Source organism: Eubalaena glacialis, chromosome 12 (assembly GCF_028564815.1).
Source record: "Eubalaena glacialis isolate mEubGla1 chromosome 12, mEubGla1.1.hap2.+ XY, whole genome shotgun sequence".
Lineage (NCBI taxonomy): Eukaryota > Metazoa > Chordata > Mammalia > Artiodactyla > Balaenidae > Eubalaena > Eubalaena glacialis.
Genome location: NC_083727.1, coordinates 34,569,354 through 34,584,023, shown reverse-complemented (window position 1 = coordinate 34,584,023; position 14,670 = coordinate 34,569,354). Strand labels below are relative to the sequence as shown.

Here is a 14,670-nt window from a genome sequence, read left to right as displayed (position 1 = left end):
ATTTAGAGAAGAGCTAACACCCATCCTTCTCAAACTCTTCCAAAAAAATTGCAGAGGAAGGAACACTCCCAAATTCACTCTACAAGGCCACCATCACCCTGATTCCAAAACCAGACAAAGATACTACAAAAAAAGAAAACTACAGACCAATATCACTGAGGAATATAGAAGCAAAAATCCTCAACAAAATACTAGCAAACAGTATCCCACAACACATTAAAAGGAACATACACCATGATAAAGTGGGATTTGTCCCAGGAATGCAAGGATTCTTCAATATGCACATATCAATCAATGTGATACACCATATTAACAAATTGAAGAAGAAAAACCATATGATCATCTCAATAGATGCAGAAAAAGCTTTTGACAAAATTCAACACCCATTTATGATAAAAACTCTCCAGAAAGTGGGCATAGAGGGAACCTACCTCAACATAATAAAGGCCATATACGACAAATGCACAGCAAACATCATTCTCAAGGGTGAAAAACTGAAAGCATTTCCTGTAAGATCAGGAACAAGACAAGGATGTCCACTCTCACCACTATTATTCAACATAATTTTGGAAGTCCCAACCACGCAATCAGAGAAGAAAAAGAAATAAAAGGAATACAAATTGGAAAAGAAGACCTAAAACTGTCACTGTTTGCAGATGACATGATACTATACATAGAGAATCCTAAAGATGCCCCCAGAAAACTACTAGAGATAATCAATCAATTTGGTAAAGTTGCAGGATACAAAATTAATGCACAGAAATCTCTTGCATTCCTATATACTAATGATGAAAAATCTGAAAGAGAAATTAAGGAAACAATCCTATTCACCATTGTAACAAAAAAGAATAAAATACCTAGTAATAAACCTATCTAAGGAGGTAAAAAACCTGTACTCAGAAAACTATAAGAAACTGATGAAAGAAATCAAAGATGACACAAACAGATGGAGAGATATACCATGTTCTTGGATTGGAAGAATCAATATTGTGAAAATGACTATACTACTCCAAGCAATCTACAGATTCAATGCAATCCCTATCAAATTACTAATGGCATTTTTTACAGAACTAGAATAAAAAATCGTAAAATTTGTATGGAGACACAAAAGACCCTGAATAGCCAAAGCAATCTTGAGGGGAAAAAACGGAGCTGGAGGAATCAGACTCCCTGACTTCAGACTATACTACAAAGTAACAGCAATTAAGACAATATGGTACTGGCACAAAAACAGAAATACAGATCAATGGAACAGGATAGAAAGCCCAGAGATAAACCCATGCACCTATGGTCAACTAATCTATGACAAAGGAGGCAAGCATATACAATGGAGAAGACAGTCTCTTCAATAAGTGGTGCTGAGAAAACTGGACAGCTATATGTAAAACAACGAAATTAGAATGCTCCCTAACACCATACACAAAAATAAACTCAAAATGGATTAAGACCTAAATGTAAGACCAGACACTATAAAACTCTCAGAGGAAAACATAGGAAGAACACTCTTTGACACAAATCACAGCAAGATCTTTTTTTGACCCACCTCCTAGAGTAATGGAAATAAAAACAAAAATAAACAAATAGGACCTAATGAAACTTAGAAGCTTTTGTACAGCAAAGGAAACCATAAACAAGACGAAAAGACAACTCTCAGAATGGGAGAAAATATTTGCAAACGAATCAATGGACAAAGGATTAATCTCCAAAATATATAAACAGCTCATGCAGCTCAACATTAAAAAAACAAAAACCCAATCCAAAAATGGGCAGAAGATCTAAATAGACATTTCTCCAAAGAAGACATTCAGATGGCCAAGAGGCACATGAAAAGCTGCTCAACATCACTAATTATGAGAGAAATGCAAATCAAAACTACAATGAGGTATCCCCTCACACCAGTTAGAATGGGCATCATCAGAAAATCTACAAACAACAAATGCTGGAGAGGGTGTGGAGAAAAGGGAACCCTCTTGCACTATTTGTGGGAATGTAAATTGATCCAGCCACTATGGAGAACAGTATGGAGGTCCCTTAAAAAACTAAAAACAGAATTACCATATGACTCAGCAATCCCAGTACTGGGCATATACCCAGAGAAAACCATAATTCAAAAAGACACATGCACCCCAATGTTCATTGCAGCACTATTTACAATAGCCAGGTCATGGAAGCAACCTAAATGTCCATCAACAGACGAATGGGTACAGAATATGTGGTACATATACACAATGGAATATTACTCAGCCATAAAAAGGAAGGAATTTGGGTCATTTGTAGAGATGTGGGTGGACCTAGAGACTGTCATACAGAGTGAAGTAAGTCAGAAAGAGAAAAACAAATATCGTATATTAAAACATGTATGTGGAGTCTAGAAAAACGGTACAGATGAACGGTTTGCAAGGCAGATATAGAGACATATATGTAGAGAACAAACATATGGACACTGAGGGGGGAAAGCCGGGGGCAGGGATGAATTGGGAGATTGGGATTGACATATATATACACTAATATGTATAAAATAACTAATAATAACCTGCTGTATAAAAAAAATTAAATTAAATTAAAAATAAATAAAAATCAAAAAAAATTAAAAATAAAAAAATAAATAAAAATCAATTAAAAAAAAAGAAACACATGCCGTATTATCAATTGTCTACAAGAGGGTAACGGAAATATTAGGCAAGGTGATCCACTCATTTTAATGAGTGACTAAGGTTCCCAGAGAGATAGACTATAGGTTAGAAATGGTAAGATAACACAAAAACTCCCTTGAAATTTCTTAGATATATTAAAATATGATACACTGGATACTAATATTATTTAGTAAATTTTGCCTAAGTCTTGTCTTAGAAAACTAAGAGACTATTATCATTACATAGAAAAACTTAGATGAAATTCTGTTAGTTATCAAATGTTATCATATAAATCAAATATTTTATTCAATTTTCAGTATATAACACTCTCAGAAGAAGGCCAGGCACAAAATCATGATACCCATGCATGCTCACTATTGAATACAAAACACATTTAGTTTCTCCAAATAGATATTGAAGAAAGCAAGCCTTATTTTAACAACCTGCCTAATAATTTATGTTTAAACTCTGGGATAAAAAAAATAGAAAAAAATGATACACAGTTCTAAAACTAATATGTAAATATAAAGGCACATTTCATTTCTTACCGTTCTCAGTGTAATGCCATTTGCTCTCTAAATTTTAGTTTGAGGATTTGATAAGGGGGCAAAATTGAGATCTAGTAGGGCCTTAAACTACTGAATCACACCTCACTAAGCTTTACAGCAAAGGAGGAATGGTTTCTTACTTCAATCTTCAGATTAATTTAATGACAAAGGCCTTTTAGATACACAGATAGATACATAGATACATAGACAGAAAGAATGTCTATTCTATTCCATTTTACAGATGGAACTCTGTATAGTGATTTACATTATTATCAGTGAAAAGTACCAAATTCAAGGTAGGATACAATGTAGCATAATTTTAAGCTGTCAAATGGGTACTCTAGAGACTCTAAAATTCAATTAGTCATTTTACAAAAACCTGTTAAAAAGAAAAAGCAGTTATAATTACACTTGAAGATAAATGTATTGAGATGTCAATCATGATCCCTATGCTCAAATCTAGGTCAGAACATGTAGTAAAATTATCCAATGAATTTGTTTCATGATGTCACAAGTATAAAGGAACATCTGACAAACAAGGTCATGAACACAGATATATTTGAGACAGAAGAACAATTTCCAGTTCCCTGCAACATTTCTCATTCTCTATGGATTTGATTTTTATAGACTAGACTTTTGAGGAGTAGAAGATTGGGATTAATTTGACTAGCAAAAGACAAAAGAAAGAGTGAGATCCTAAAAGGGAGCTCCTTCTTTAGTATTAATAATATTTAAAATTATATCCAAAATAAACAGGTGAAATCATTTATAAAGGCAAAGCTAAATATTAGTAAGTATGTGAAGGTCTTCTAACTACATTGAAATCTGAGCGGAATATAATATTGGGAAATGAAGTATTTTTTCTTATTCAATTAATTTTTTAGCAACAGAAAGACCTTTTTTGTTTAACCCTTGACCAACATATTTAAACCACATTATATAAGTTGACAATTTTCCTAAGTAAAATGAAATAGTGCCTTGGGAAATCAAAGATGAAAAATATGATTTATGTTCATGAGGACATTATAGTTTAGTAGAGAGAAGGAGGTATTTTAAAAAGTACTATCATAGCAATTGAAATACGTACCAAGTACAGTGGGGAGCATATCTGAATGTGAGGATAGAAGAAATATTATATAAAAGCTCCATGCCAACCAGGAAAATCTTCCCAAAGCAGATGGAACTTAAGTAGACATAGTAAGAATGGATAGGAATTTGGTGAGTGGTAAGTGAACAGAGAATTGTCTCAACAGAGGGAAGAGAACATACAAAGGCTCAGAGATGTCAAAGAGCATATTATCTTTGAATGTGGGGAAGGGGGTCCAGGTTGGTGAAAAAAAGGAGTTTGAGCCCATCTGAGGTATCCTATTATATATCTTTCATTCTAATCTATAACATTTTTTAATTCTTAGTCTAGTTTCCCCAAAGTATCCTTGCGAGTGTTGGTTTTATTTACTGTTTTTTGCCATTTTCTATTAACATATAAGATACATAGAGGAAAGTACACAGCTCATAACTGTACAGCTCTATGATTTTCAGTTTGAGTATACCTGTGAAAACACCATCCAGATCAAGAAAGACTGTATTACCAGCATCCAGAAGCCCCCTTCATGCCACCTTCCAAGCACTAACCATCCCCAACCCCTGCCAGCCCTTCCTGGAGGTAAATAATACCCTGACTTTTAACATCATCAATTTGTTTTGCTTGGTTTTGAAATTTACATAAATGAAATACAGTACATTATTCTTTTGTGTTTCTTTCCCTCAAGATTATGTGTGTGAAATTCATCCATATCATATATGGCAACAGTTTGTTCATTTACATTGCAGTGTAATATTCCATTATGTGACTAATCACCATTTATTTATTCATTGCACTGTTGACAGACATTTGGATTGTTTTCAGTTTGGGACTATTTTGGATACTGATGCTGTAAATACTCTTGTACATATCATTTGGAAAACATGTGTACTCAGTTCTGCTGGGCATATACCCCAAAATGGATCTGTTGGGTCATTAGGCTGTACAAAATGGTTGTACAGATTTATACCTGACCATAGTACAGTATAAAGAGTTTCACTTTCTCCGTACTCTCACCAACACTTGAAATTTTGATTTTCATCTTTCTGCTCAGTGTGTAGAAGTTTCTCATTGTGGTTTTAATTTGTATTCCTTTGATGACTGAGTTGAGCAGGTGCTCACATTTTCATATGATTTTTGGCCATTAGGATATACTCATTCTTTTGCATGCTATTTTAAACGTACTTAGCTGGCCTTTCAGCCACCATCATTGTCACCTGACAAAGGCAGTTTTGCTGAAGAACACTTTAAGCAATTATTGACAGCATTACGCCTTCAAATGAGAAGAAATAATTTTCTTCTTTTCTACCCATCTTCATTCTTTTCTTATTCCTTTCTCTCTCTTTATTTTTTTAATTAATTAAGTTATTTATTTTTGGCTGCGTTGGGTCTTCATTGTTGTGCGTGGGCTTTCTCTAGTTGCAGAAAGCAGGGGCTACTCTTCATTGCGGTGTGCGGGCTTCTCATTGCGGTGGCTTCTCTTGTTGTGGAGCACGGGCTCTAGGCGCACGGGCTTCAGTAGTTGTGACTTGCGGGCTCTAGAGCACAGTCTCAGTAGTTGTGGCACGTAGGCTTAGTTGCTCCACGGCATGTGGGACATTCCCGGACCAGGGCTCAAACCCGTGTCCCCTGCATTGGCAGGCGGATTCTTAACCACTGCACCACCAGGGAAGACCAATTCTTTTCTTATTCTAATCTATTTATTCACCCTCTCTTTCATCTTCCCGTCTACCTTTTCATTCCAAAAAGATCAATAAACAGAAGTCAATTAACAATGTCCAAGTATTGTAAAGAGAGTTCAATAACAAGTTTGCATCACAGGCCCAGCCTTCTTACTTTCGAGTTGCTAGATGTTTGAGTTCTCTTTTTTTAATAATTGAAAAAAGTAAGTATTAACATTTACTATTTACTTTAAAATAAATTTATCATTCATAAAATTTTAATAAGATAAATCTAAATGTCTCCTTCTTCCCAATTTATGAATAGATAATGTTCAGTGAGCATTTTAAAGGAATATCAAAAGGAAAATGAAAAAAACAGTATAGATTGTAAAAAGAGAACAGTAAAAGAAGAATATATACATGGATGCTTTCTTTCACCTTCTCTGAAAACCAAACACAAATTATATTTGGCAAAAATAAAGTGGCTGTGACCTTTTTCCCTCTTCTGCATGATTAATTAATTAATGTCCTATTAATTGGAAGATGTGGCTGAATTTCTAACACTTTCATTTTCTGTGCACATCATCCCGTACTGTAACCACCGATTAAGCTGTTCATCAAAGGTGAACCAGCAAGGTCACCTGAGCAGTATCTCTTCAGCTATTCATTACCCATCTTCAATAGTAATTAACAATGGTAACATTTCCATAAATCAACATCTTTCTGATTGTTCTCTGATGATAAACAGTCAAAATATGTGCATCCCAGCCTACCCTTTTTACTTTTTTATAAAAAATTCAGTCTAAATATACCACAGAGAAAACTCAGGTGAAATATTACAGGAGTTTCTTTAATTAAAATGTACCAGGGAAATAAGGTTATGTACCTCTGAAAGAAAAATACAAACCTACTTACACAACTAAATGAGTCTAAAACAAACAACCCAATCAAAAAATGGGCAGAAGACCTAAATAAACATTTCTCCAAAGAAGACATTCAGATGGCCAGTAGGCACATGAAAAGATGCTCAACACCACTAATTATCAGAGAAATGTAAATCAAAACTACAATGAGGTATCACGTCACACCAGTCAGAATGGCCATCATTAAAAAGTCCACAAACAATAAACGCTGGAGAGGATGTGGAGAAAAGGGAACCCTCCTACACTGTTGGCATGAATGTAAATTGGTACACCCACTATGGAGAGCAGCATGGAGGTTCCTTATAAAACTAAAAACAGAATTACCATATGATCCAGCAATCCCGCTCCTGGGCATATATCTGGAGAAAACCATACTTCAAAAAGATAATGCATCCCAATGTTCATAACAGCACTATTTACAATAGCCAAGACATGGAAGCAACCTAATTGTCCATTGACAGATGAATGGAAAAAGAAGATGTGGTATATATGTGTATATATATATATACACATACACACACACAATGGATTACTACTCAGCCATAAAAAATAATGAAATAATGCCATTTGCAGCAACATGGATGGACCTAGAGATTGTCATACCAAGTGAAGTAAGTCAGACAGAAGAAGACAAATATCATATGATATACTTATATGTGGAATCTAAAAAAAATGATACAAATGAACTTATTTATAAAACAGAAACAGACTCACAGACTTAGAAAACAAACTTATGGATACCAAAGCGGAAAGTCGGGGGGGGGGGGGGGGGGGGCGGGCGGGGAGATAAGTGACAATTTAGAATAAAAAGTAGATTTAATTCACCCTACTCTCAAAACGCACATCACAGTGTGGACCAAGAAGAAAAATTAGTTATAAAGTGTTTATAATCATGATTAAAATACTGAAAATATATTTTAAAACTTAAGTTACTAATAATAGGCAATCATCCCATCAATTATGTATGATAATATACTATAATAAAGTAATTATATATTATTAAATAATAACTAATGTATTACATTATTAAATATAATTATATTGCATATTATATATGTGATCATACATAATTATATTCCATGCTTGTTTATTTCTAAATTTTAGAAAAATAATTCATTATCTTTAGTAAAGTATTTTAAAATTCCTGTCTGCATTTTCAATTTCTCAATTTAATAAGTGATTGGTAAACATATATGCACAGAGCTTGGAATTAATTCAAAATTAATATGCAGAATTGAAGGCACAAACATTAGTCTGCTACTATATAAAATGGTATGTATATGTTAATATCCTATGTCAGTTAAGAGAAAACACAGTTCAAACTGGCTTAAACAATAAGAAGATGTACTATTTCACAAAACCAAAATTCAAAGGATATAACAAGGTCAAGGTAAAGAAAGTAGGGCTCAGCCCTATTTTTCTACAATCCACTCATAAAAGATCTCTCCATTTGACAGTTTGGTCTCCAGGCTGCCTCTCCTCAGAGCCACTGGTATGCTCATGGCCAGTGGAATGAGATAAGCTCTCTCCCTACCATGAAATAAAAATGTTTCCCTTCAGTCTGATTAGATCAAATCTTGTGATTTAATAGAATAGGTAGTAAGTGAGCTGAACTCATTTTTAGACTATTTTGTTTGTTCTTCATTTTATTTTTTTTTTATTTCTTGGTTTCATTTCCATTTTGCTTTTTATTGAACAGGGGGAAAAAAAAACTAATGTTTCTATTTTTCCAGAGTTAGAGATAATGAAGATACAGTGAACATTCTTGAGGAAAATAGGATTATATAAAGTATTTGAGGGAAAGGCAAAGAATCCATCGAGGGTCTTTGATGGGGTCAATCAGTTTGACCACACTAGTTTATTATAATAATTAAATTATTGTACTATACCTAACATAAGAAAATGCTACACATTCCAGAGGGATTTTTCCAACACTGGATAAACAGAAGGATTCTCACCTTGTGGCATCTCGGGTGGCAGATAATGAGGTTCTTGAGCACTAACATGAACCCATTCAAAGTCATCATATAGATCCTGGTGGTAATCACAAACTCCCGGACCATCATCAAAAGTACAGCCACCTGAAAGCGGAAAAGAAGAAATACTGTTACATTCTAAACAGTAGAATGTGCTGGAGAAGAAAACATTATACTGAAATGTACAATGTGGTACGCATAAATTTAATAATAAATGGTACTCCTATTTATCACTATTTTCATTAAATGTTCACATAAAATGAAATTTTTATCCATATCTTGTGTGAATAAGATAGTGGTTTGAGCCTCAGAAGGCTGAGATTTTTAGATATGAATAATATTAGAAGATATATGTAATAGTGAGTCTTTCCGGAAATATACAAACCACCTGCAATCTAGTTTTTAACAACGTTAGCAGGGAGAAGGGGAGGAAAGAAAAAAGTGAAAATTGTCTTTCTTTATACAGCAAGTTCAAAAAGGTGAAGTTAATAATTAAATTTGACCAAATTTCTTGCTTTAGAAGAACACTTTGAAATCTACTCATAATAGCAAATGAAATACTTACAGCTTTATGAGGTCTAAAGTGTTTGAGGTCAGTGAAACATGCTTCCATACTTCATTTAGATTGCTTTCACACACAATTATGACTTAAAAGTGGGAAAAAACTGAACGAAGCATAAAACCGATCAGATTAGCCTACAATCACTCTCACTACTTCCACTTTATTTAATAACCTCTTTTTTAAAAATGAAGGTAGCCTTTCCCCTTTACATCAGTCATTTTTCCTGGCTTTATTTTCTGGGGTAATTGTATGGCAGAAGTAGAATAATTACTTTTGCTTCTCAGCCTACATATACAGGCACACACAACTCAACATATTTAGTTTATTCAATTCATGAAAATCAGAACTGGCCTATATGTCTAATCTTGAAAGAAAATGGATTAGAACTAATGAAAATTCAGCAGTAGGTTTAATGAGAAAAACCAATAACCTGTCTCCTTTCAAGTAGCTTATTTGTTTAGTTTCCATGGGGATCTTTGTGAAGAAACTCAGTGAATTCTCTGACCAAACAGCAGGCTAGGGGGTGGTAAAATTCAGGCCTATAAATTCTTCTCTGTAAACAAAGAATTCATTTTCCTCATCAAAAATTTATCAATCTGAATATGAAAAAAAGTTGTATTCCTCACCAATGAGAGACAAGCCAGCATTACAGGCAAAGAAGGCAAAATCAGAAATGTCCAGATGACACTATGGCCCAAAGAACCTTTTTCAAAAGTGGAATATATATATATGGGTATCCTTGAATCACTCTTATGACCACATCAATCCTTTAAAATAACCAAACTTCAGCAGCTTGAAAGCTTAATGTTGTCTTTTAAATATAAAGGCCTAAAATAGCCTTTATATAAATGCTCTCATGAAAAATGATTTATTTTTTAATTTAAAATTAATCAATGAAAAGAGGTTGCTAGGAAATGAATCTTCACATAGCAAGGGGAAAGTTTTTCTCAAAATATAATTTGCTCTCACAATCCTAAAATGACTTACTATTGTGCAACACATACCTTCAGGGCTTCCACTGCCCTTTGTAATAGTGTGAGTGACCTCCGTATATAAATTTAAACTACCAATGGAACCTACATTGGCTCATTTGGAAGACAAACGGGATTAATCGCTGTCTTTCATAGCCATTGTTAATTTTAGACTCCAGGATTCTTATTAGCAATAACAACTAGGAGTAGCTATACAAAATAAGTGGGTCAACCCCTGTTATTTGCTGCACTTCACTCCCGTATCAGTCAAGAGTCGGGAAAAGCTCCTGGTCGATCTGACTTGAGTGATAAAAGAATTTTTTAAAGATGACTTTTTATTTTATAATCTACAATAAATTCTAATCTAAGAGGTACAATATATCTATCCACCACATGTGTAACATAGGAATAAATCTTTGGTAAAAGATGTTTATGAACCTTTTTGTAAAGAATTTTGTATTTCAAAGTTAAGGACTAATACAGTGTATCAGACTGGGTATAAAAAATACAAAAAATACTATTATTGGCCTGATGAATGGGATAGACAGACATGCATGGGAGAGTATATATATATATAAAATACAGTATGTTACAAAGGATCATAACAGTATGACCAAAGTCACAAAGAACACAAATGACAAATGAATTGGCTACCTATACCTCAGTTGGTTTTGGAAGGCTTCATGGAGTTAGGCCTAAAGATGAGTAAGGATGTGCCAGGCCAGAAAGGAAATTGGATTGAAATTAGAAAAAAAGCAAAAGCAAGGGCATAACAAATCTAAAGAAACATGAGATGTTGGAGAGTCTCAAATAATCTCAAATAATTCTGTGTAATGAGCATGAAAAGTATGTAGGGGACAAAACAGAAACAAAACTAAATATGAAACATTTTTAGATACTATAAAACATTTAGATTTTATTCTATAATTGTATGAAGCCATTAAAGGATTTTATCCAGGAGTATGACACAATTCAAGCCACATTAATAATAATAGTGATAACAACAATAATAACAACAGCTATGTAGAGTTTAAAGAGTAATGAGGGAAAACGGAGGTAGATAATTTGGTTCAACCTTACAACAGATAGCACATAATATAATTTGAGCTAATTCCATTTTGCGTAATCCCAGTTTACCATTTAAGGCTCACTAGAAAGCTCTAAAAACAAAGTCTTCTTTAATACATAGTCTTCTATACACATGCGCCTCTGTTCAGACATCTTTATATATAGTATTACGATCTATTTAAAAGAGAAATAGCAAGGTTCTAATTCATAAATAAAAACATAATTTATGAATTTAAAGTTTCACTGAGCTAGACAAAAGGAGGCAATACTGAAATGGTGCTCACGAAATGTCCTGAGGCAGAGGGGATGAAAATGAATAAGGAAACACCTTATATTTTCAGTTTTTGTATTTGCTACTGGTGACAGGACTACAGGGAGTACAGCAAAATCATTTCAGCGAAACGGCAACTGCAAGTTCCTTGACCCTTGGAGGAAAATTACTTCTGAAGAGCCATTTCACAGATTGCTAATTCCTCTATGCCAGTCAGTCAGCTAAAGGACAGATCTTTCACTGCAACGGTCTGCTTCCACTATGACAACCCATTTGTGGGGCTTTGCAAGCTGTCACCTAAAATAAAAGTCAAGCTAATTTGGACTTGCCTGAATTTCTTTACATTCCTAAGCAACTCAAAGAAAAGATAGGTACTAAGAAACATTAGGTACAAAAACTAGAAGTATTCCTATCCCCAAAATTATATTGGCTAAACATCTAGCATTTAGAGAGATTCTTGAGTATTTATTTAAACAGATAGCTCTATGAGAGAGTATGGAAACAGAGATTCTTTCTGTGGAATCATAAAAGAATGAATACTAAACTCAAATCCCTTCTGATATCCAACTTTTCAATAAAACCCAGGGTCAGGTTAATTTAGAACAAAGGTGAATTGGAGAAAAATAAAAGGTCAGTAAGGCCCTGGACAACTCTGAACATTTTATGGAGGACATTCTTTTGAAAGCTATTGTACTAGGACCTTCCACATTCTCCCCTCCAAGGCACCTATGCAGTCTTAATTTTCTGATTGAATCTAACAGCAAGAAACACACAGAATTATCTTTCATGGTTCTTTACTATTTGTAAAGAACAAGCTTCATTTAGCTCAAGATACAGATCATTTTTGTTTTTATTTTCTTAAAATGATTGGAATATACAGGGTTTTGAAAAGTAAGAGTAAAGTCCTAGACAAAATATGTTGGCAAATGCAATGTCCTTAACACTGTTGTTTTATGACCCTCAAAAATGGGCAAATTAATATTTTCCAATTGTGAATTAAGCTGTGATACACAACTTTGCTCATGTAAGTGATCATCAACTTTGAAATAATTTTTCTTCCATTAAGAGCACAATGAAAGATTAATATATGTCACATTAGGACACATGCAATACTGAATTAAACTAACTTTGAATAGATCATCTTTGTCTATGCTAATCAGACCATAATATAATTTTACTGGTATAAGCCCCAAAACCCATTACAAAGAAGCTGATACATTTCACACAAAAAAATTTAAAAGAACAGAAAAGTAACTTATTACTGAATCTCTTAAATGTAATTCCATTCATAATCTGAGTCAATATTGCCTTCTCCCAGAAAACCAGATTTTTACAAAGTGTAAAAATTAATGCTTTTAAATAAAGTTCATATTTCCTCTGAAATCTACTGGGATATCTTAAAATATTTTTTTTCCTTTCAACTTTTGGGAATATTGAAGATACAAAATAAGATTTGACTTATCATAGTCAATGCTTAGGAAGTTTACCTCCAGTCTAAGGATAAACAATGCTTGTTCTCAATTTAAGTACTGAAATTCAAATAGGAAAAAAAATCCAAGTAGATGCAAAGAACGAATGCCTTTGAGGTCATAAGTATGAGTCACTGGTCTTAATGCGTCACTCTGGTTCAATACCAAAGAAGATCTAATGAAGAAAAATAAGAAAATTTATGAATAAGAGTTCCTTAAAAGATAACAACTTCAGATCCAGAAGAAAACTCTTTTGCCCTGCTAGTAGTTAAGTAGTAGAAGAACATATTATTTGAGCCTAGCTCCTCCATAAAGGAAAAGGAACTTGAAACACATTATGGAAATCCAAACCCAACATTTATTGATAGATATAAATGACTCTTAATGATGAGAGAAGAGCTCATTTCAAACACACCCATAAATTATCTAATTGTTCATCTCTAGAGTTCCATTTCTAGCCAAGAATATATGTTTAATACATACAATCCAAGATTATTTAGCTAGTAAGACTTCTATTCAAATTGCTTCTTCAAATTTGAGAAGCAAATGCTATACTCCAATTGACTGAATAATCTTTTAATAAGACTAAATTAACCAGAATAGAAAAATAAGTCTAGATTTACTCCCCTCCATTTTGCAGAGAAGCAATATTAAAATCTCCTCAACTTCAATTAAGAAGACTCAAGGAATTTTAAGGAACTGGTACATACCACCACTTAGATGGCAGAAGAAAGAGACAGCATTTCTACATGAAGCATGGAGAGATGGCTAAGCACATATACAGCTTTCCTATTTTATTTCTTTGAGCTTCAATTTCCTTCCCAATAAAATCAAGATAATAATAGCTACAGTACAGTTGTATGAGGATTAGTGATAATGCATGTAAAGCCCCTAACACTCAACAAGTTTTTTTTAACAGCACCTTATTTTTTCATGTTCCATTCTTAACAGTGTACTCTGTATATATGCTATACAAATGCAAACCTATGCACATATTAAACAGCAAAAGTCAAAGAAAGAAACTTATGGTTTCCATATAGTTTATCCAGAAAGACTAAAGAGAGTTCCCATAAAGACAATATTACCATATTACCATTACCAGTTTTCCCTGAACACTCATCAGGTATGCTTTCAATAAGGAAACACCTTACTTTAGATCAAGGGTCAGCAAACTTCAACTGTAAAAAGCCAATTAATAAATATTTTAGGTTTTGCAGACCATATCATTTCTGTCACAACTACATAACTGTTGTCATTGTAGCAAGAAAGCAGCCACAGAAAATACCTAACAAATGGGTATGGCTGTGTTCAAATAAAACTTTTAAGGGACTTCCCTGGTGGTCCAGTGGTTAAGAATCCGCCTTCCGAACTTAATCACATCTGCAAAGTCCTTTTTGCCATATAAAGTGACTTTCATAGGTTCCAGGAATTAGGTTGTGGAATTCTATAGGGGCCATCATTTTGCCTACCACAGAGGAAACTAAAGTTCTTATAAGAATACTCCTGG

At 33.7% G+C, this 14,670-nt stretch overlaps 1 protein-coding gene across 2 annotated transcripts in view; it reads right to left on the bottom strand.

The window, feature by feature from the left end:
• PTPRK (protein tyrosine phosphatase receptor type K) overlaps positions 1-14,670 on the bottom strand; it is a 569,495-nt gene that overhangs the window by 424,333 nt on the left and 130,492 nt on the right. For both annotated transcript variants that reach the window (XM_061207553.1, XM_061207554.1), the window contains exon 2: positions 8,805-8,927. In XM_061207553.1, the coding sequence (XP_061063536.1) occupies positions 8,805-8,927 (123 nt within the window). The remainder of the gene's footprint in view (positions 1-8,804; positions 8,928-14,670) is intronic.